The 23,764-nt window shown below is 42.0% G+C and overlaps 1 protein-coding gene across 4 annotated transcripts in view; it reads right to left on the minus strand.

The window, feature by feature from the left end:
* Nucleotides 1–23,764, minus strand: part of pde10a (phosphodiesterase 10A) — a gene marked incomplete at its 5' end in the record, with an annotated part of 50,420 nt that overhangs the window by 2,795 nt on the left and 23,861 nt on the right. For 2 of the 4 annotated variants that reach the window (XM_079168288.1, XM_079168287.1), the window contains 20 exons: nucleotides 1,375–1,463; nucleotides 2,172–2,252; nucleotides 2,437–2,548; nucleotides 2,688–2,860; nucleotides 3,633–3,788; nucleotides 3,907–4,057; nucleotides 4,134–4,217; nucleotides 4,828–4,970; nucleotides 5,940–6,126; nucleotides 6,373–6,465; nucleotides 7,023–7,165; nucleotides 7,791–7,842; nucleotides 8,137–8,195; nucleotides 8,735–8,785; nucleotides 9,860–10,015; nucleotides 10,300–10,440; nucleotides 10,570–10,619; nucleotides 11,300–11,420; nucleotides 12,597–12,625; nucleotides 20,974–21,105. In XM_079168288.1, the coding sequence (XP_079024414.1) occupies nucleotides 1,375–1,463; nucleotides 2,172–2,252; nucleotides 2,437–2,548; nucleotides 2,688–2,860; nucleotides 3,633–3,788; nucleotides 3,907–4,057; nucleotides 4,134–4,217; nucleotides 4,828–4,970; nucleotides 5,940–6,126; nucleotides 6,373–6,465; nucleotides 7,023–7,165; nucleotides 7,791–7,842; nucleotides 8,137–8,195; nucleotides 8,735–8,785; nucleotides 9,860–10,015; nucleotides 10,300–10,440; nucleotides 10,570–10,619; nucleotides 11,300–11,420; nucleotides 12,597–12,625; nucleotides 20,974–21,105 (2,203 nt within the window). Of the gene's footprint in view, nucleotides 1–1,374; nucleotides 1,464–2,171; nucleotides 2,253–2,436; nucleotides 2,549–2,687; nucleotides 2,861–3,632; nucleotides 3,789–3,906; nucleotides 4,058–4,133; nucleotides 4,218–4,827; nucleotides 4,971–5,939; nucleotides 6,127–6,372; nucleotides 6,466–7,022; nucleotides 7,166–7,790; nucleotides 7,843–8,136; nucleotides 8,196–8,734; nucleotides 8,786–9,859; nucleotides 10,016–10,299; nucleotides 10,441–10,569; nucleotides 10,620–11,299; nucleotides 11,424–12,596; nucleotides 12,626–20,973; nucleotides 21,106–23,764 lie in introns of all 4 variants that reach the window. The other 2 variants (XM_079168289.1, XM_079168290.1) reach the window with 1 other exon arrangement.

Here is a 23,764-nt window from a genome sequence, read left to right on the forward strand (position 1 = left end):
ATGACTGTTATTTCAAACAAAACACGCTGTGAATGAAATGTTATTTTTCTTCCAAATTACCGAATGATGACATTTTGATTTGAAAAAGCTATTATCACTACATGTATATTTGTTACTTATTCACAGCTGACAATCTCAAGTGGCCTTGAGTGAAAATGAAATGCATTCCTGTAGCTACTGATGGGTAACTAGCTAGTTAGCTCACAAAAGTATAGCACTTTGCTGCCACAAGGGTGTGCATCTGATGTTAAAAATGGCATGGACAACAGAGGGGAGGTTATGCAACTTTCGCAATGATATTAGAACAGAAATTTCAGAATATCAACATAATCACAATGTCAATTATGGTCTTGAAGAGATCCAAATGAAATGTCAACACATTGCAACAACAATACAAAAGCTGCATTAAACCACACCAAACTGTATTAAACACAATTAACAATGGTCAAACACATGTCACCGCAGCCGCAGTGTAATTCATTACTCATCTGCACTTATCAGGCCTTATTGTCATGAAGGTAACCTCTCCCCTTTGTGCTATGATTAAGCCTGACACGCGAGTGCAGAAAGTGCTGCCCTTTGCTGCATTCACTTAGCCAGGGCCGATGCAGTTTACACGTCTGTGGCAGATCCCACAACAAGCAGCCGGGCTCCACGGGGTCTAGGCTCGCTGCCCACCGAAGGCCCGCTGCTGACGTACAGCCGGGGCTTAAATATTACACTGCTCACTTTGTTTGCATTCCCCGCGGATCAAGGTCACACCGCTTTAGCCCAGGAGGGCAGGCACATGTGCCATATGATCCTGTACAGTGCAACAAGCAGAAACTACACATCCAAATACAATTCGTACACTCTTATTGATTGTGAAAACCGACACATACACACAAACACTGTTAGTACACTGCATTCTATATTGAGATGCATGCACGTTTTTCAGAATGTTCGAGCACAGGTTTGTTTAATCCAATATCAGTGCAGTACTTGTGTGTTTTGTTTGTATTTTCCGTGGAACTCTTGGAATGTGCGCCTATACACGTACTTCTTATCGCCTCTATTTGTCTGGCTAACTGCTGCTGGTCAGACGAGGTCAGCACACGCGGCACTTTTTGCTCTTCAGGCTGTTGTCAGCGCATTTACTGGCCATATCAGACGTGAAATCACCACGACAATATTGTGTGAAGTATTGTATAGTTTCACAAAAAAATTGGAAATGAAAACACCTACAATTAGATAGTGAAATCATCTGTTATTGCTTAATACATACGCTAGATACATTCTCTGTCACCTCACATTCTTGCACGGCTTTCTGTCAAAGCACACGGCGAAGAACGAGACTTTCCCTCATACTTTCAAACTGTAGCTTTGAATACTTACTTGCAGGCATTTAGAAGAGGATTGGATGGAGGGAAAAGCTTCGATAGTGTCGTGTAACATGGAATTGCAACAGCATTGTAGAATCCCACCTTAAGAAAAGGACAAATAAAAAAAACACAAACCAAAAATATCAAGCAAGTAAAATGGCAGTTTAATACTTACCAGTTAGTATTATTTGAGGCCTGTGTATGTAGTTTGTCACTCAATACTGTATATTAATTGTTGTGTGGGTGGACTATGGGTGTGTAGGGGCTTGACATTAAATATCTTTTAGATTTTTTTGCTGTCTTACCTGTATTACCATCTGAAACATATTTTTAAGGTCATTATGCTTAATAAAAAAATAATTATGATATTGTTATACTCTTATGTCCTTTCTATATTATCAGGCTATTATTGTTTATTATAACTGTAATTACTATAGTAGTGAATAGATATGATTTCCTGGCAGGAACAGTATTTTTTATGTTGTATATGGTACCAAAAATAGTAAATAGTTTAACCCTTATCATTTATCAATATGCAAAGTTTATTATACGACATATACTCAGCATTCTGTCGGGGCTTCTTACACCACATCCTGTTTCTTTGAGAGTGGCAAAAAATAAATCAACGCTTAAAGTTGTTATATTGTTATCTGTATATATAGTGACGATACTAGTTATTGTAATATTTTTAATATTTTCTATATTTAAGTCAACTTCTAGTGCTCCTACTTGAGTGAAACTTTGTGCGTGTGAGTGTAAAGTAGAGAGAGAGCCTCATTAGAGACACATGAGTAAAGGTTCTGGTCTTACTTGGCCTTGGGGAACCTCGTCCTTCTTATCTCTGTCCATCATGGGGATCGGCTGCAACCCAATCTTCTTCATCTCATCTCCCTGTGGACGAACATAAAGAGAGAAATTGCCTTTTATTTTTGTATACCGTGGTAAATCTTCTGACCAATAGACAACACTATTTTGCACTTCACAAATTGTAGGACAGCATTTTCTTGTAACCATACAGGTCCGACTGACTAAATGACACTAAAACGGTTTAAACTCCTGCAGTATCTCACTGTACCTCAGACCAGAACTCAGCATAGATGTCGTTGGCTGTGAGTCGTGTGATTTGCCATTGCTTGGTAACAGAACACAGGTCACATGCTGTCATCAACAGACCAATCACACGGTCCCTGGATGGGAGCAAAGCCTTGTTATAGCCATGAGGAGAAACTCAATGAGCCATTGATGGGCGACCGGTCTGCGTTTGAAGCTACGAGACCCGGTGCGATCTTGACTTGACCTGCACACCGGCGCGAGTCGTGACCTCACCTGTGTGTGTGGTTGCTCAAGTCCAGCGCACTCGAGGTCAGCAGCTCCGACAGCTGCTGGTGGTTGTTGAAGTACAGGGCGAGGTCCGTGGCGATGATGGCCTTCCGGATGATCTCTAGCACCTGCTCGTACTCGCTGGAATTCAGGTTGGAGAAAATATTGTGCCCTTCCAGCTATGAGAAACAAAGAGATCAATAAAAAAGCAAAAGCTCCACTTATGAGGCGTTCAGCTCAGCTAGACCACAACAGGTTGTAATCTCACGTCCATCTCAGGCCATCTCGGGTTGACGTAGATCCTGGACGCAAAGAGGGCAGTCAGAACTAAATATATATATATATATATATATATATATATATATATATACGATCCATTCTCTGTGTCTGTAGTTCACAATGTGTGTAAGCATTCGTTTTTGAATGTGAATTTAAGTGTTCGAACAATGTACAAATGTTCTGTCTGTTCTGATCAAACAAACTGCAATTTAATTAATTTAATACAAACAATGTATGAAATTCACGTTGATTTAGATGATGTGGTTTTAGTCTCTAAAAGTCAGTTCTAATGTAAATATGAGTTTTTGAAGTTATGTGTTTTTGCAAAGTTTTACTATGTTTTAATCTGTCTTTATTAGTGACTTCAAATGATGACCTGCTTTCTGCTTTGCTAATGACATTCGTCCACATATGGCATCACTTTTGACACCCTCCCCTTGCTATTGTACGTTGTATTTAGTTTTGTTATATCTGCAATTCTTTCGCATGTGGTATTCCCACGTCTTTCCCCACCATCTGCAAGTCTTTAGACATGCTGATATGCTTATAATGAAAAGGTCAAAAACGTTATGCAAAGCACATCATTTCATAATAAACATGAGAATTTAAAAGATGATAAATCAATGAGAACATGCTGATTACTTAAGTAAGTTCTTCATAATAGAGCTCTACCTGTAGGATGGAGACAGTCTGGGAGAAGTGGTGTTGTTCCATGGTGGAGCTGGAGTACAAAGCAGCCAGCGGGTGGTCAAACTTCTGCAGGTATGAGTTGCTGTACCCCCGATGGTCCAGATCATGGCACAGGCAGGCGATCAACAGACCTTTCTTCTGTAGACCAGAGTGGAAAGACAAGAAAGACAAACCTTGAAATCACAAAGGAACCTGATCTTGCTTTTATGTATTTCTATCTTGGAGCAGTAAAACCCAGACCCAATGAGGAGCAAACCTCTAGCTCTGTGAACATCCCAGAGGTTTTCTGTAGGATGGCGAACATACAGTGCGCCACTGTCACTGCGTGCTTCCAGTTGTGGTAGGGAACACGGCGGTAGTTCTTTCGTACGGACATGGTGAAGCGACACAGCTTCTCCAGCTCAAAGCTACACGTGGAAAGAACGGATGATTAGCAACTGATCAACCGGCACTTAGACGAAAAGCTGACACTGACCCACTTACCTGGTCTTTCCACAGGAGTTATGAACCATGTAGATAAACACAGCAGGCCAGATCTCCTCAAAGGGACTAATGTCAAAGTGGAACCTGGAGGAGGGACGACGAAGTGAAAGGAGAGACTTAAATTAGCATGTACAGCACACAGTAGGACATATAAGGGGACTTCTGAGGTGTGTTAAACTGTCAAGTTGTCCTCCAGGAGACCTTCCCCTTCCTGACTTATGGCTCAGCAGGATTTGGAAAAACGTGGCCATGCAGCGTTGAGTTTTTATGCACCGTATATCCGGAAACAAACTCCCAGAAGACTCCAGGTCAGCTGCAACTCTCACTTCTTTTAAATCAAGGCTGAAAACTTTCTTGTTTGCCGCTGAAATGTATTAATTGATCTCTTACACGACACCGTCATTTTCAACATTTTATTTTCTAATTTCTTGGCTCTTATTATTTTTTTATTGTAATTAAATGTCTTTAATGTGTTTCTTTGGCACTTTGTCGTTTGATGTTTTATGTAAAGCCCTTTGAATTTCCTTGTTGCTGACACGTGCTGTATAAATAAACTTGCCTTGCCTTCCTGAACTGTTTATGCAGAGCTTCTGGACTCTGTCATCGCCACTTTACAGACACGTGGCTCAACCACACTCACAGCAGGGACACAGCGGAGATAATGACCGAAACCTGAACGTGAAAGGGCACTCACATTTCGATCTCTTTATAAATGGGTGCAGGGAGGTTGAGCTGGGTAAGGGTCTTCCATTCTTCTGATGTGCAGATGCTGTGATAAGACAGCTTTTCCATCGTCACTCTGTAAATGCATTCAGAGTGCCGGATCCTGTGGTACATCTGCAGAGACACACAGAACAGGAATAAGTCTTTAAAATGTCGAGAGAGAAACTGAATACTCCAGCGCTACAAACACCCAGAGAAGATATCTCATATCTTTGTTGAATTCTTCAAGTATCGCTGTTGGAATTTCCAAAAAGGGGTCGGAGCAAGTTAAGTTATTTGCAAACAGTCCTGTATCATATTTTATCGGTCTCAAAAAGAGTCTCCACATCTGGTTTGTATCCCTGTCCCCTCTCCAGACAGACGGGAATAAGACAGGTACAGGCGCCAAGCCTCACACCTTTCACCATAAATCAGCGAAAGATCAGGAGCCAGCCCGAGCAAGTTTCCTGGAGACGTGGGGGCATAAATTACACCAAAACATAAATCCTGTCAGTGGACGGATGCAGACTGCTTGTCTTAAAATATTAACACGCCTCATCAATTTTAAAACCAACTTTGTGACGCTGTTCCTGCGTAAGTTTGTCGCACGAGATGGCGAGTCAGGCCCCACAGAGAGACGAAGGCTTCGACAGAACAGACCACACAACGCAGTCTTTGAGGGTTGATTTGTGAAACGTCTGCGTGTTCCTTGTAAGGAATAATCATCGCCCCGGAGAAAATACGCTTTTATTCATATTTAGGGGCAATGCACACTTTAAATAGAAGCTTTTGGAACTATCTTTGTCAACCTTGGAAAATAAATGAAATTTCTTCTCTGACAAATAGGGAAACCCACAGCCTAACAGCTGAAACACGCCTTTCAGCTACAGAATGAATGTAGGGCAGTGATGAGGCCACTACGTCAAAGGTGCAGCTTTCTGAAAATAACAATTAAGTATTCATGGTGAAGAAGTATTATATAATCTACAATGCAATAAAGAGCAGGCTTGCGCAGGCAGATATGAAATTACTAGATTACGTTTTTGCTGTTGGAGAAAATCAGCTAGTTGTTTGAGCATCTTAAGACGTATTCACTTTACTCACATTTGCACAGTGTAAGGCCAGAGCACAAAAGACAGCAAACATCTTAAAGTTGTTCTCGTCCGTTTTGGTGAAGGCACTTCCGCTTAGCTTGTTCACCATCTGCACCACACCTATAACGGTCCCCCTGCTCACGATGGGCATGCACAGGATGTTCCGCGTGGTGTAGCCGGTTTTGAGGTCCACTTCTCTGTTAAGGAGGACACACACAAATATGTTATCGTCAATTCATCATAGATTAGAAGGGCAGCATGTTCAGGTCTTAAATATGGCCTCTGTAATGAGCAGAAGTATGACTTCAGTGTTTTATTCTAAATACAGGAGATGAGCAAAGTCAACTGAAGAAAGAATCGTCTGGGACAAATCATAGCACAACTTCAACTTCAGCTAATTAGGTAGACAACTCATCATAGTTAATGGAAAAGATGGCTTTTACCGGTTGAACCGGGGGTCTGCATAGGCATCTGGGATATTTAAGACTTCCCCTGTCTGAGCCACTTGGCCAGCTATTCCCTTGTCAATAGAAAACCTACAGAGAAAGAGAGAAGAGGAAGAGTTAGCTTTGTGGATGCCCGTCAAGGCTTCTCAGTCTGTCGGTTCTGAGTGCATGGGTGAAAATCAACAATATGATAATCCATGTGAAAACCAGATTTTAAATATGCAATTTAGAGCACAGATAGTGTGTAACTATGTTTTTAGAGGGTACAATTGATGATGTTCCATTGTAATGGTACAATATCTAGTTAAAGATTGTCCCCTGCTTTTCTATTGACTTTCTATTGGTGGAATCATTTCTGTCTGAGCTTTCTTTGTCACAAGATGAACCTTGTTTACTGTACACTATGGTTGTAAATGTCTTCTAGGGGCAGGAAACACACTTTCGGATGTGTGGAGACAAAAATGAATTTGAAAATGAGTTTCAACTGTTCTACTAATTCAAAATAAACCTTTCAATGGAAATGTGTATAAAACAAATATATAATGATGTATAAATACATATAGATAAAAATAGAACTAGGACACTTTCAAAGTCAAATGAGTATACTGTTTAACACACTGAAGGAGAAAAGGGTAAATCTTACACACCTAATTTCTTTGGTTTTCCTAAAGACAGGTTTGCCTTCTTTCTCTTCCCCGATATCGAACAGGTCAGAGTACAGTTCTTTGTTGTTGTGATCTACCTGGAAGAGTGCACACCTGTCCGCATTCACCAGGTTTTTTGCATATATCTGCAAAACAACACCAGGGACAAAACGTTATTAGCAACACTGAGGGTTTGAAGGAACTGAAAACAAAAACCATGGAAGATTACATCGAGCACATTTAACTGAAATCATCGCAAATCAGATCACATCACTGCAGTTTAAATCGTTTCTCTTTTGGATGGAACAGTTAAATGTAGAGACGCAGAGTATAACTAACTACAGGTCATTACAATTCATTTCAGTGTTTGAACCGGATGACTTGAATGACCTGAGATGACACCACAGTCACAAGGTAACAAATACATACAAACAGAGAGGTGAAAAAACAGGAAAATCAGGTTTTACTCTCAACCAGATCAAATGTGTTTTAAAATATTGCAAGCTGAAAAACTTGAGCCAAGTCTAAACATGTACTTTGTATGTCTATTAAATTGAGAACAAATGATTATCATCATGAGAAGTATTATTATTATTATCATATATCTTTAATGACAACAATAGGAAATATTAGCAGTGCCCCTCAGGTATCAAGACAGCCTGTGTGTATCTGTATAACTCTCTTTAACACACATAAAGTAACACACACTCCCAGGATGTGTAGCCTTGAAGACAATGTGAATGAACACATACTTGCAGAAATCACACTCACCATAATATGTTCAAGTAGAGAATCTATTGCCACAATGTTATCAAAGTATGTTCTGTGCGAAAAGAAGAAATGGCGCATTGAGATGTTGACAAATGGGAAGCTCTGATGACGTTCACATTCAAGACATGAAAGCTAAGTTGCCTAAAATGCAGTAATTTCTTTCTATTCTAGGTGAGCAACACTTTGTATTTAATGTTTGACCTGTTAAGACACTAACTCACTTTAGAGCCCATACTATTTTTGTCAAACTTAAGACTGAAATAAGAACATTGAGTAAAAACACTTTAGATATGTTTTCATCAGTATTCATTTAGTGTTAGGTAAACTAACTAACTAAAGCTCTTACTTTGACACATCTAGTAGGAAGTCGTTGAGCTCAGTCTGTTTGGCGAGGCCCCTGCACACCTAGAAACAAAACGAAAAATGGGTCATGACCCGGCACCCAGGCGCAGAACACATTTCTTACAGAGCAGAAACAGCATCCTGTGTGTACTGTCAACAAACCAACTTGATGTCTACACAGTTGGCTGTTGGCCTCCGTCAAGAGTTTCAGCAACAACAAAGCGTGTTTTGCAGCGAGCAGCTAACCCAGAAGCGCAGTGTGCTGCAGTGCTGTACCGCTCACTGAGGCTCAGAGGTCCACTGTGGCCCCGGCTGCAGTGGGACGCTGCTTCTCTGAGGTGTTAAGCTATATGTTCGCATTAAAAACAGCACCAAGGCGTAATGACGTCCTCGGGGAGTTGTTTGTTGAATCTATGACTTAGTTGATTGGACTGGGCTCAGTGACAACCCGGTTCCTGTACACAGTGGATTTCCCCATTAAAAACACCAGCGCAGAACCAGAACAAACAAAGTCATCTGAGATCATAATACATGGGGAAGAGTAGTCTTCTCCTTGCTCTCAGACAAGTCCTTGGTGTAATGTTACAGCACAGTTTGCTCACCTGTACTGAGTGAATGGCAACTGACGCCCACGCTAAATTAGCTGTTGCAACCTGGAAAAGAAAGTGAAGATTAGCTCCAAAGAAATGCAGAAAAAAAAACATAATTAATAACAACACAATTATCTGTTCTGCACATCAGGCATCAGGCAGTCTCATACTCATAGAAGAGCCAGTTAGTCTACAGATCCAGAGCCACTCTGGGGACACAGACACCTGTAACACCTGCTACATTTCCATTTCTAGATTAATTTGCAGATTAAAATTGAAGCTGCACTAATAGATGTTTTTATATGAAAAAGGGGTAAAATGACTGTGTGTAATGCAACAGGGTTACACAGAAATGATTACGTTCCCCTCAACTCTAAAGAAAATTAAAGTCTTTCAGTTCATTGTTTTGGTTTTAAGGCCTTTTTGCTTTTATCAACATCTTTTCCAGCAGCTGTTTTAAACAGCTCATAAACACACTGTACACTGAAAGTTAAAAAAAACATTTATTATCTGAAGAGCCAGACATTCCTCTCATTCGTTAGTGTAGATCAAATCAGAGCTAAAAGCAGAGTGAATATTGAACTATTGGACACTACTTTCAATGAATACTTATGTTGCTCTGTGTCTGCTGGATGTGTAAGCAACCCGGGAGCCATACTGTATCACCTTCAAAGTGTCAGTGTTGTTTTTATTGTGCCAAAAAAATCTACTGATGCAGATTTGAATAAAATGAAATAAAATGTCACAAATAATTCTCACGTCCCTAGTATGTGATACATTTACAAAAACATTGGTAGATGTTTTTTTATGTAAAGTTCAGAATTTTTAAGTGTGAATTTTCCCAGCGTATTCACTGTGACTATACTTGCTTGAACAACCTGTATTTTTATTGATTTTCTTGCTCATTGCACTTATTTCCAATGCCATTTTACTGAATGTATTTCATTAGCAGCTAATAGAAAGTGCTTGGAGACTAAATACAGAATTATTCAGTGTTTTACACAATCAACTGAACCCCAGAAATCTAATAGAGATCTTAAACAGATCCAGATTAAGGTGAATACCAGGCTAACTGTAGTTCTGTGAGCCTTGCTCCAGCCTCCCACTCTTGGTGAGTTTTGTCTGGGTCAGACTGACCTCCTGGTGGCTGAGGTTGAAGGGCTCCTTGCCCCACTGCCGATGCAGCTCCAGGATGGCAATGAGGTCCCCGATGGCAGTGATGATGGGGAGGCACAGGACAGAGTGAACATGGATCCCTGAGTCCTGCCCTGTGCCGTCGGGGAAGCGCTCGTCCTGCAACACACAGACCAGGGAAGGTCATTACCACCTGAAGTGCAAAGACGTTTGGCAGAGGGGGGGTCAGTGTAGCTGGTACATCAGCTGATGTAGTTGAAGATTCAAAGCATATTTACAGTGTTTTTTTTGTTTTAGCTTGAAAGTGCTGAGTGCATCGAACCAGGTGGTGATGAGAAAGGATCATTAAAGGGAACATATAACAGAACATCACAGCTAGGCAGTGAAATGTTAAGATTCCTATGATGAGTAAATCTGTGCTGGTTGCAGGAAAACAGCCTCACCCCCATGATGTCCTCTACTAGCAGTGTTTTGTGAGTCTTGGCAACATGAGCGGCAACGGTTGTCCCAAATGCGATGGGGCCAGAGGGGATGAGGCTTGGAGGGCCATCCTTGGCCCCCGTTGGATTGAACAAACATAAACTCTAATGAGAAGCATGGACGAGAACAGAGAGGGAAACAGAAATGGCAACAAAAAAACAAAAAATGTAAATTACATGACCACAACTGCATTAGTGTATAAAATGTATTCACCAAATGTCTTCTGCACTTACATTGTTGCATTCTCCCAAGAAGTAAAGTGCAAATCCATCAGCTTTTGTTGCTGTTGCAAAAAGAGACACACAGGTCAGGTTAGACAGTCCATTAATAACTGACATTAGCTGTTAGTGTGTTAAGTTCCCGAACATAGATGTGTCCAACAATAAATGGAAGGTATACCTGAGAGTAGAAGCGTAAAAGGGACATAACAGCCCGGGAACAATCTAATAACAATCTATTAGCCATGTCCCACATAACGACAAGGGCACTCTGACCGAGGGCTTTGACTGCCATCCAGTTCATCTCATTCCCAGTCCTCCTATCCAGTCCCATTTCACACTGACATATAGGTCATGTTATCAAACAATGTGACAACAGGGAGACTGGAGGAGCATCAGTGAACACGCCGATGATCAAGAAGTTAATGAGTCGGGTGGTTTGGGTGGAATTAATCCTTGACACTCGAACGTATTTAGAAAATGTAACATATTAAGAGTTGGTGACTTTGAACTAAAATGTTAAGAAACAATCTAATGATCATTTATAAAGACGTGTAAATTTCACCTATTTTGATTTTGGTTTACCAAGCTGAATGGGAAGAAGAACTGGGACTATTCATTGAAGAATAATATTTGCTGCTCGTTATATATATTCATCCTTTTTATTGGAGCAGAATAGGGGTGAGATTCCCCACTGTGAACCGAAGCTGTGAGGATCAATGAACTGGATCATGTCTACTTCTACCTGTTTTGATGATGCTGCACAACTCGTAGAGCAGGAGTTTGTTGTCTCCTCCAGTGTCCAGGCGCTGCTCCATGTAGCTGTTGAGTTCATACACCACACCCTGCACATTTGTGTCCTGGTACTGCTGGACACAAGACACACAGAAATTGCAACTCCACAGCTTTGCAAAAACACCGAGATTCAATTTCAAAATTCAGCAAGACGTACGACACAGAAACACGTGACAGCAGCCTGCGATCCGTACTGCACCCAGTCGAATGTTACTGACTCCTTTTTTTGAATGAAAGATCTTCTTGCCATTCACAAAGACAGAGCCATTCATCACAACATGACCCACCATCCCACCCTTACACTCCCCTTCACTGCTGCATTCAAGCCCGGGGATCCCCCCGCGGTCCCCGAGAGGAGGCCACCGGTTCCCCACAGCTCTGATTAAAGCCCTGGCAAGCTCTGCTGCTCAGCCTCAGCTTAAAAGTGTGGTTACGTAAGAGGCAGACCTCCTGCCTTGTACGGGGCCAGAGAGCCGTCTATTTCTGCGCCTGCAGAGAGGGTGAGGGCAGGACGGCAGGGAGAGTGGCGTACTAGAAAGCCTCCCCACGGGACGCCTTCTATCCTCCCACATCCTGTTTGCACAGACGTATGGATGACGCACTGAGGGGTTGAGTGGCCCTCGTTTTTTTTTCTTCCCCCCCCTTGTGCAAAGTTGCTTCTACCCAGCTCCAGGGCCTGCTGTGGGCACTGACACCAGGCCTCTTAGGGGCATGATGGTGTAAAGATGACACAGGTGTGAACATACACTTCCTGCCACTGTCTCACACATGACGCGTGTGTAATGCAGCAAAGATTAATGTTGTTTCCTATTATTCGTGTGAATCATCGGTTTGATGCCGACCTGAAAGCTCACAGAGCCCGGCCTTTAACTCTGATGTTAATATCACAAGCATCACTACTGTGCTGCATCCTACCCACGAATTCACAGGTATGAATTTGTAAACTATGGCATTATTATTATATGAGACGGCGTCACTGTTCTATAGAAAGTAAGCACATGGACACACAAAACTGTTGTCAAAGAGCATCGTTAATCTACATCTGGAATGAGTACACCAGGATATTTGTGGTGTAAGTGAAGGAGATCAGTCTGTTCAGCCACAGTTTCTTTAAGTCACTTTGGTTAGCTTTAGGAATGAGTGAGCAAATAAAGTAATATAATATCTACAGTGTATGAAGCTATGAGGAGAAGCTTCATGTGCCTCGTCATATAAATGTGTACACTTAAAATGAAACTGAAACCTACCCTGCTGACTTCTTTAGCTGATGTGTCATCTGTAAAGAGAAAAATCACAATGTTAAAATACAGCTTGAAACAACATTCTGTAAATCAAAACATGCATTGAAAATCAATAAAATGCATCCTTGCAGTTTTTTATATACTACCCACTACGCCACTAGCTTACTTGGTCTATGATCAGTGGCTTATGTTGGCCAATGTGAGCATCCTTTCGATAGTAATCGCAGCCTAACTGAGTCTGTTTGTAGACCTTAGGACTCTTCTACCTTTTGTTTTACTATGTTTCTATGTTCATTTACAATTAATTATCACTTGTGGCCCCAGTGGCCGTTTGGCAAAACACATGCCGTAGTTTTGCTTTCACTAATATTGGTTAGTGGATAGGATTTGATTTAAGTGTTGTTTGTGTTAATAAGCTGGTGGAGAAATTAGAAAAGGAAGTGAGTTGCTGCGACTGTCTGTGAAAACTCTCTCCATTCTCACAGCCTCGTCCAATTGAGCAAAATACTTCATTAAATGGTAGACGCCCAGTCTGTGTAACTATGCAAATGGGAAGGCTGTCATTGCTGAAAAAGGGCATGCATGCACGAGCAACATTGTCTGAATTAAAAAGCAGAAAAGCAACACAGAAATCTGACCCGGCTGTTTAAAAGTTGGCTGGGCACTCTGCACAAAGGCACACCAGCAAATAAGCAAAACGTTGTCCTCACAACAGTAGTCAGGTGAATGGTGAATGAGCAAATACATAGAAGATAGCAGTATGTATAGCATTAATATACATTATGTATAAATTATGGATGAATACTTTATGTGCCATTGATGCAGGGAGACGTTTGCGTAAATGATGTTCCTTTTAAAACAGAATTAAGAGAGTTATTAATCTAACTTGACAAGTGTAACATTTTGTGGCCTCGAGTACAAATTCCTGGTGTGATTTCAGGCTGTTGGAGAGACAGTAGACATATGACTATTGTCTTTGGACACTGAAGTATGTGATAATAATGAAAGCCTCAGCCAATCCCAACAGTTTCTGGATTTATAGTCTGGGAGTGCTACTTGGGATGAAAATAAAACCATTCACACAGCTACAAGCGGTTCTTCATTACACACGGGGTCAACAGCACACGAGAACAGTAACTGCTCTGATCTCTTTGGTAACGCTCCATGTGATCAAACCATGCAAAAAGCCGAGCAATCTTTTAGAAACATCTACTGAAGTGCTGACTTGAGCTGGCCCTCTGTTGAAACAAACCAGCAAAGATGTGAAGGAAGAAATTACAGCCAGCTACATTGTTTGTTGTTTTAAACATTCCTCCACTATGCTATGAGTTTCCTAACTTAGCCATGAGAGCTATTTTAGAGTGAACCCCCGGCCGGCCGTGACGTCAATCAGAGGACAGAGAGCTACACTTGAAAAGACTTCAAACCCCTTTGAAAAAGAGAAGAACAGACGGGACCTTTCTTTTTTTAATGACTTGATGAGGCCAAGAATATTTCGACACGAACCCCTTTGAAGGACACATTTTACAAATGCAGTAGGTCTGTTAGAGACCTGTTAGATGTAGAAGTCTACGTGTTCTATATACCAGAACAGAAGCCATTCACTGGGAATGTTGCTAAAAAAATAAGAGAAAACAACCTAATCGTACTCGACCATAATTCGATACATGAAGTGAATGTAACAGGAGCCCTGTACAGTGAATATGAAGAACTGATCATTACAGTTGCCGCATTTTGCTCACTTTAACTGCTTACCTTTGATGTAGAAATTTGATTTGTACACAGTATGATGTAATGTGGTATATGATGTGTACATGGCAGAGTTAGTATGCATGGTGGATATATGTTGATAATGATTTGGATATAAAGATGAAAAGACCTACCAGGAAATGTACTTCTCCCTCCTTTTACCATATTATTTGATTTATAGTATTCAGTATGTACAGCACCTTTGTGTCTATGGTGTGTTTGATAGCAACATGTCTCAGTAACTGAAAGCTATGAGTGGCATTCAACCATTTCTCCGCCCCTCCGTTACCCCGAACGCTCAAACCCTCCAAAACCAAATGCAAGCTGACTTAAACACAAACACCCTGGTCGACGGGTGTTGCACCTGCAGAAATGGCAAATACATAACATGCTGTTACTATAAAAGAACAGAGATGCAGTCTTTGTTGGGGTGACATGACGTTGACTCTTGTATGTTGAAAAGCCTGTTGATGGAGGCTGCCATGATAAGGTTGTTGCTTCTTCTCACCAACACATCGTTGCCACTTAACATTACTGTAAGGTGTTGCAGCGCCAATGACTTCAGCAACACTGATACGGCGCATCATATCAGTAAATGAGTATGCTGATGATATGATCATATAATGACATCTTAAAAATAGAATTCTGTTGTGCAAAAGAAATGAATGCATACGCGTGGAACATAATCCATTGCACTAAACATTGTTTTCTTATTTGTTTCATAAGTGATTTTGCATTCATTTCCAAAAAAACATATATATATTATTAGCAATATTTCAATCATATCACCCAGTCCTACATAAGAGCCTTTCCATTCCCATAGGTATTTCAGGGTGTGTGGGTTGCCCCCATATTTTAAGGTCCCTCCCGGAGGACTGATTTGAGGTGTTGCAGGTACAGTTACAGTCTGGCAAACCACCTCTGTAGGCATCTCATGTGTAGCAGTCCCAGTGGAACCATAGGGTGAGCACTGAGCACTGTGTACACACATTAAAAAGGTTGAAGGAGCCAAAAAGGTAACAGGAAGCGTTTGCACTTGCAGACTGTTCACCCTGTCAGGTAAGATGCAGAATCTTCCTGTGCCTGGGAATCACAGAAATACAAGAGCAAGTGCACTTTAAAACTGTTGCGCTGAACCAGTTGCCTGGATGGACCAGTGCCAGCAGCTTCTTTAAAGTAAGCATGCAGGGCCGTACACACATTTTAGCAGGTGCAGGTCCAGCATGACTCTCCTAGAAACCAGAAATAGCTTGAATACACTGCATTTGGACTGTACTCTTGTTTCTTGCTGAAGGAAAACTGACAACTTGTCCGTCCAGTTTTGCAACAATAACATCTCAGTTTCATCAGATGCGCGTCGGGGGGATTCGCCCTAATGATACAGCTGCCCCTGGGGCCAAGAGGCCCTGTATCTGTACAGGTGTGTGTGTGTGTGTGTGTGCATGTCTGTGCGTTTTATCACCAAACCAAGTGGTCAGCCATCAGCACAGGGACACAGACCAGCAGCTTGTTCGAATGCCATCCCATATTTTCAGGAACCTACTGTTGCTTTTAGTAAACACAGGAGGACAGGGCCGACATGTTCTCAGAAAATATACTGCCAGCGCAGTAAGCAGTGAAAACTAAACACTACTGTCCTGAAAGCAGCAGAGGCTGAACAGACCTCCACTTGTAACTTTATCACTCCATTGAAACTGTTCCTCATCCGGAAAAGTCTAAATGTTTGTCAGGTGTGCAGCACTGGGATGTGCAGCTTTAAGTTGACATGTATCCGTTGTAGGTATGTGCTAGTCTGCCTTGTAAACCAATAGTTAGCGGGTAAGGCTCCTTTAAGGGCAACACATACTGTACTGTACGTCCTGATTCTGTTTATTGCCGACGATCATACATACAATTTTAAGAATAACAACTTTAACATATTTTAACAGAGCGAGAGGGGCTGGTTACTGTAGTTAATCACAATTCATAATTTAACGTTTTATTGCATACTATTTGGGTTTTTGTGTTAATATCAAGTTTTTTATATGAAGTTATATTCATTTGTAGTACTTTGGTTGTTCTCAAACATTGCACATATTGATTTCATGGTGTGTGATGTAACGTGTGATATTTGTGCTGCAGACAACAAAACGAACAAACACAGCAACTCCGTCAGCTGTTGCAGATTTCTGTGAGGGTTCAACCAATAAAATCATCAGAGTCTGCAACAAGGAGTCAAGCAGACACGGTTTATATCTCCAGGATGATCCAGGACAAAACAACTTAGATTCTTACTGTCAAAGTATAAAAGTATTTATACTCCGTCATCTCTTCGCAAATTGTTTTCAATCAAAGCAAAATCAGTCCGACACATTGTTTCCATTGTAAATCCTTTTGTACATCCAAATAAAATGTCCTAATCTAAACAAAGCACAGCATGCACAGACAGTAGGTCTATAATGTTTATTAAAATTAAACTCTTGTTATGGTCTGCTGATAATTTAATGAAAGATTATATGAAAACATCCACTTGTTGCTCACAGTTGATTTGGGGTATTTACTGCTTAGGTGTGGAGTATTACCTGCTACAACACAGTGGTGCGTGGTATGGTTGTCACCTTGATAAATACTTGATAATTTAATAAATTCAATAAGTCATTTCATGATTCAATTTCCTAAATACCATCCAAATAATGACTGAAATTTGGTTGAATGATTAATCTGATTAATTATAATTTGTGGCATAATCGTGCAGTCTTATGAAACTGTTTTTCTGAGGATTTTTGGAAACCGCAGTGAAAGAAGAGAGCTGTCTGACTTAAAAGTGCAAAATACGAGATTGGGAGCATTTCTATTGCCTCCCAACGGCAGAGCGGCGGCCATGAGCTAGCCAGTGGTGTACACTCACATGCACTCACATGCACTCACATGCACTCACGTGCACTCACAGCACGGCCCGCCTGGGTCAACAAAGCACACAAGAGCTCAGATAAAAACCTACACAGAAGGAGAGCAACTTCATTCTCTGCTCAGGTAGACATTACTCCATTACATCTTTACATAAGCAATTTATTGTTTGCTGCCGTATTAATGCTCTGAATATCAGATTTATCACATTTAACTCTGAAAGTTTATCCCTCAGTTCACATAAGCACAGAGGTCTCTGATACACTGTTTGATGAGACACGGTGAGAAATGATTTGGAGAAGCACCCAGAACATATCAGCAGCCGGGGCTGAGGCCTTTAAAAGAAAATCCCTCAGTCAGCTTGGGTCTAATGTGCTCAATATTTGATGGGTGCTTTATTGATCTGCCGCAGATACACAGCCGCCCACAGGGCAGTCAGCCAGCAGAGAATCAGCTGCCGACATGTGTCGACCTAGTAGCCGTCTGCATCAACCTATAGTCCTCCAATTGTTTTTGACTTTTGATGTTAATCTGTACACAGGTCTCTCTTTAAACAGATATCTTAATGAGACTTTCTGTTTGAGAAAGATATCTTTGGCAAAACCCTTTGGTTAATGTTTTCCCCCCCTGCAGGATTTGAAACAGCTTCCAGTGAGGGCTGTGCAGAAGGCTCCTTCCTCCCTCCTGATGTAAAGCCCTGCAGGTGAGACAGCTCTTATCACAGTGGCGGGGTGTGAGGTTCTGCTACACAAGCACATCTTTGTCTGCTTTGCGACTGCCGTCCAAACACATCTGAGAAACAGCATCAGCTGCTTAACAGCTCGGCGTCGCTCTTGCCCTCGGGCGCCCGGGCCTGAAAGGCCGGAGACTCACACTCACTCACACACACACACACACACACACACACACACACACACACACACACACACACACACACACACACACACACACACACACACACACACACACTTCTTCCAACATTGCTCTCCATTATCAATAAGACAAAGGGGGTCCGTCATGTCAGGGATATTCAGCGTATGATATTCAGAGTTTGTTCAGATCGGTGCTGACGTTTGATAGTTGTGCCTTGCACAGTCTGACAAAAAGACACAGAAGATGTACACAGTGTGTGTGTGTGTGTGTGTGTTTGTGTGCACAAGTCAGTAGCGAGGGGCCTCTCGATGGGATCAGCAGACGGTTTGGGATTTATTAATTACTCCATGACAGCATGTGGTGTGAAGTAACCATTGCCAATGGGACATTGGTCAAGAGAGGTGTGATGGTCAAATCAGTGGGGATTCTGGGAAATTGTGTTTAGTAACAGACTGCTATAAGAGCAATCTGCTCTGTAACACATAATGACACACCAACATCTGCCTTAAAAGCCTAATCTTGATCCATGTATGAAGCAATAAAGTAATAAACAATAAGACAAAAACACAAGAGAACATCACAAGAAAATTGGGATTTAGATGCTATGACATGGCACATTTGTAATATTAGCTCAAGTGTGCAAATCTGAAGGCTTTTCTTCTGGATTCACAGTCTGTAACACTGTCTTTGGACAAAGACACACACTTGCGTCTATGTGTACAAACAAACTGATTTATGTCATCCAATGTAGCCCATCACATGATAAGTGAGAACGGGACAGGCTGCAGGGACTGCTTCCAGGAAGCAGTGGTTATCTCAGTGACGATCACATGAGGACAGGTCCTGCTGCTGCTGCAGCTGCTGCACACATGAAGAATACAAGATCAATCTGATCTCTAAAAAGTCTCACTTTTAGAATAAATTAGCAACTTTTATCAGAAAAAAATACATATAGAGGAGAGGTTTCTTTAATTAACACAAGCAGAGAAATGTGTCAAATAAATCTACAAGTCATATTCCTGCCATAATATCAACACAGTGACCATTCAGCCAGCGTGATGAACCAGAAATTAAACGAGGCTTGTTGCCATGTGAGTGGATACAGCCACTGAGAGGCTCCAGAGTGGTGCCTTAAGTGTCCGCTAACAGAGGTGGACTTGTGGAGTGATATTATCGATGTGGTGTTAAGATCAACCAAGAGAAACACCTGCAACATAATGAGAGAGCTGTCAGGCTGATGGCTGATGTTTTCACTCAGAGTCTGGCCGCTTCTCGTACAGCTCAGGAGCCCAACCGCACGGCGCTAGTGGCTAAATATCGTTACTGCATTTTGTTACGTAATCTAACAACTTGGTTAAGACCTCAGCAGCCCCTCAACACCTCACGGATACAAACATTGTTTACTCCGCCAATTTAGCATGGCACTCCTTTAACATTCAGTCGGACTCACAATGGACAGTTTATCCGAAAAGATAACATAAAAATCAAGGAAAGCGTGACATTAATTCTGCACACGCTGTTAACTGTGACTTTATTCAAGCGGGTTCCAAGTCCCAGTGAGCTGATTTTCCTACCGCACCGAAACGCTAAAACATGCTTTGAATAAAAGTCATTTTAAGTATATGTAATTTATAGCAAACAAAACGGTTCATATGGTTCTTTAGATTGTTGATTTAAGGGCAATTAAGAGCTGAACTTGACCTTTGCATTGAGGGAATTTGGTTTTGTGACTCATATCATAACTGAAAACGGCTGAAAAACACGGAGACATAAGCCAAAAGTATTTTGCATGTCTGTGCTGCGGTGAGGTTTTGTGAATCTGTGTTTCACCTGCTGTGACCTGATCTACAAGAGTGAAATTAGTTCCTAGTTGGCGCCGGCAAGAATGATTAACATGAGGTCCTCCATTTTGTACCTGTCAACCTACACACACACACACACACACACACTGTATACAGGAAACTGTTTCAAATGCAAGCTCAGACTTGAGAAATCAACGTCTCTGCATGGCAGCAATGAACGCAACTGTCTGTAGACATTATGTGTAAAAAAAAAAAAAACAGCTTCAAAATGAAACAAATCCGTCCTCCAGTATCCCGCTTCACTTCAACACATCCACACCCTGAGCCAGCGCAACCCCCCCCCCCCCCCTCCGCTCCAACCACCACTACCACCATCATCATCCCTACCCCTCCCCTGGGCCCCCTTCAGCCGGCTGCATGTCTCTGGAGGTCGCCTCTGACGTCAGCAGCTCGACTGGGCAGAGTGCCAGCCCTGTGGGCCCTTGATGGATGCGGATGGTCTGAGAAACAGTCCACTGTGTGTGTGTGTGGAGCGCACGGAACAGACTTAACTCGGGCCCGCTCAAACACATCTAATGACCCGTAAACACCCGACAGGCCCGTTCCCTCTGCCTTTCTTCTGTCTATCACACACACTGATGATTAAAGGAGACAAATGTGAAGATGAGTGATTTGTACGGCAAATGGCCGGGATAATAAATACAACCCGCAGAGGCACACTCTGGTTACTCTGGGTCTTTAAGAAAAAAGGTTTTCGGTTTTCAGCGCAATAAAAGCAAACGACTGACGTGGCTGCGGCCTGTATTTGTGGTTGACTAGTCGGGAACTCGTATGAGATTATGTAGCGAAAAAGTATAAACATTTAACCGAAGCAAAATATCGCAGAAATTACAAACTCTGCATCAATATCCTGGAATCCGCTGATCCAATTATTATGTCACAGTGATCCAGAGAGCTGCAGCATGTGTGTGTGTGTTTCCATGTTTGTCCCTGCTGCGTGTGCGTGTGTGTGTGTGTGTGTGTGTGTGTGTGTGTGTGTGTGTGTGTGTGTGTGTGTGTGGGAGTGGGTATACCTGCAGGCCTGCTGCTGGTCTTCCTCTTCAGCCATCTGTCCAACGTCTCTGCGCTCACACTCTCCAACACAAAGTCATCCAGCATCTGCGGGTGAAGCGAGAGGTAGGCCTTCACTTTCTCATCTGTCAAGCCTGAAAAGCACAAGAAATAAAAACGTATTTTAGCTCAGGCACAACACAGCTTTATTTATGACTAAGCAAAGTGTAAAAAAATACAAAAATAGAAGAGTGTGGAGGAGAGAAACATGAGATATAAGAGGGTGGAAACGTCATATGCCAAAGGCCCACAGTGTTCCAGACATTCCCCCAAACAAAGGCACAGACTAGAAACAGCCGAAGGTCATCTCTTTCTCTTTACTGTGAGGTGAGAGCGGCAGCACAGCGCCTATGCTCCAGCTAAAGCTGTCAGATAGCCGGGCTAGCTCGCTTATGTTTACTGTAAAGCTGTGTCTCCAGGGATAGGAGCGCCCAACAGAGGCAGCAGGATAAAGGAGGACTCGAATGTGCTTAATAGGCAATTAGGTCCTCGAAAGCTCGCTAAGTGCTGCTGTTTACTGTCTTTGTTGTCAAAAAAGCCATTTGCCAGACCATCGTTGAGGGAAAGTTGTTTTTAATACACCCGCTGGCGTCTGAGAGGCCGTTGTGATGCACTAGGAAGCCATCATGTTTAGGTCACTCACACAAATGGAGTGTGCTTCTAAAACAAAGACTTCTGTATAAATTCAGCCGTGAGACGTCACGACATCATGAGACCGTGAACTCAATGCTGACATGAAATGCAACCGAGTATAATAATTCCTGGTACAGAAAAACAAATCCTGCGACCAAGCTATACTTCCATTTTATGGTATGGCACACAGTAATTATATCTGTTAGCAGATAAGGGTAGAAAGCAGGCCATTGTATTCAGACAGCACAGATCGTTTGTTTCGTTTTCTCACATAATGTCTGGTTATCAGCCGTCAGACACACAAACATACAGACACACAGCATGAAAATATTACTGAGTGGTGTGTGTTTGTCTAAAATCTTGTATGATATCAGGGTAATTAATGTGTGGCACAGACCTGACTGTTGTGCAAGATGACAAAAAATAAAACCAGATGCAGGAGTTAGAAGCATCCACTTCAGCTGCAGGTATCTCTCGTATGTCTTTACAAAGTGTTTAAAATTGCACTTGAGGAATAGCAATTATTTGAATAGAGATTTTTAGAATCAAAGTGCTCCCGACTCTGGTAAGCAGTCTTAGCGGCCACCTACGACCTTTGATCTGTTCGCCCAGAACAAATAATTTGATCTTCAGCTACGCTTGATCATCTGCTCAGTGTGTGTGTGTGTGTGTGTGTGTGTGGGTATAGGTCGAGCAGGCTTGTGGTTGCAGGCAAATAAGGCAAACAGAGGTGGGGGTAAGTTTGAGGGGTGGAGGACGCTGCAGCCTGACGCTGTCCAGACACGAGACACAGATCTTCAGGAACGGAACGCCTCACGAGACTCCTGGCCAGCTCTGACGCACATCGGCAGAATATGGCTTAATAAATCAGAGAAAGTTAAGGGGGGGTGGGTGGAGCTGCAAGGGACAGAAAGACACACAGAAAGGAGTAAAATGGAAGCACTGCAAAATACCCTCACAACTTTGTCCTATTTGAAACAAAGAAGGCCCTGTGATTAGTGACACTACAAAAACCTTTTTATTCTTTATGAATACAGGTTTTGTGTGGAAAATGATTTTAGCTATCATATGTGTGCACATGAACAGAAATAGTCAAATGTCCTATTTCCATGGGGCAAAAACAAACAGCAGTGCTTAGAATTCTACAGTGGGCATATAAGTGGTTGCTAAAATGGTGTTCTGGGTACATCCCTGTGCTTAGAATTACCAGCCTGCACCAAAGAAAGAGCAAACCATGGCCCTCTAGAACAGCCACTGTTTATTTCTGACCCCTAACTCAACCCGTGGACGTTTGAAAAGTACAAGAATATGGATTGAAAGTGCAAATTTGAGTTTTTACTAACATCATAGGAGTAGGTAAAAAAGTATCAGAACAAGGCTTATTATTGCGTAAAGGATGAGGTTGGCCATATGTGTCATTTTTGTTATCGTCAACATTCTGTAAAATGACCAAAACCAACAATGTGTCAGTTCGCCTCCCAGTACTTTCCGACTTCCACAACACGTCTGTGGCTGTCACCTCCAAGCCCATTTGTCCCAACTGAAGACATAAATCTAAAAAAATGCATTATAACAGGTGGGCATTGTAGTATTAAATAGTGTTGCTGGGGATTATTTTCAGCAACGGATTAATACATTATTGGTGCTCCGATGATTATTTCAGAAGGCAAAACCATTGGTTGGTTTTGCTCTTTTCACTGTACTTGACATTAAGAAAAATATAGACTATCACCAGACATATCCTATTAAATTATGTTATGATGATTCAATGTAATACAATATCATGATGCATTAACGGAAGCCGGTCGGTGCACATGACAGGAAAGCCTTCAAGGGTCGACTTCCTCTCAAGCAAAATGTAAGAGCACTGACGAAATGATGACAGTTTTCTTCTGAACATTCTTGATGCTTTCTGTCGACCTTACGGACTTTCCTTCTGATTCCTTCTTAAGCCTTTCGAGCCACAGCTCAACCTAATGTGACTGCAGTGACACTCAGAGCTGTGGGATATGCCTCAGTGTCCTGGGCCTGGGACTGCAACTAAGCAAAGGTGCAGCCAGATCTATGGTTAACCCCACTGGGAACCACATGTGCTCTCTCAATCAGGAGGGAGAGACTGCT

This window comes from Pholis gunnellus, assembly GCF_910591455.1.
Source record: "Pholis gunnellus genome assembly, chromosome: 11".
Taxonomy (NCBI): Eukaryota; Metazoa; Chordata; class Actinopteri; order Perciformes; family Pholidae; genus Pholis; species Pholis gunnellus.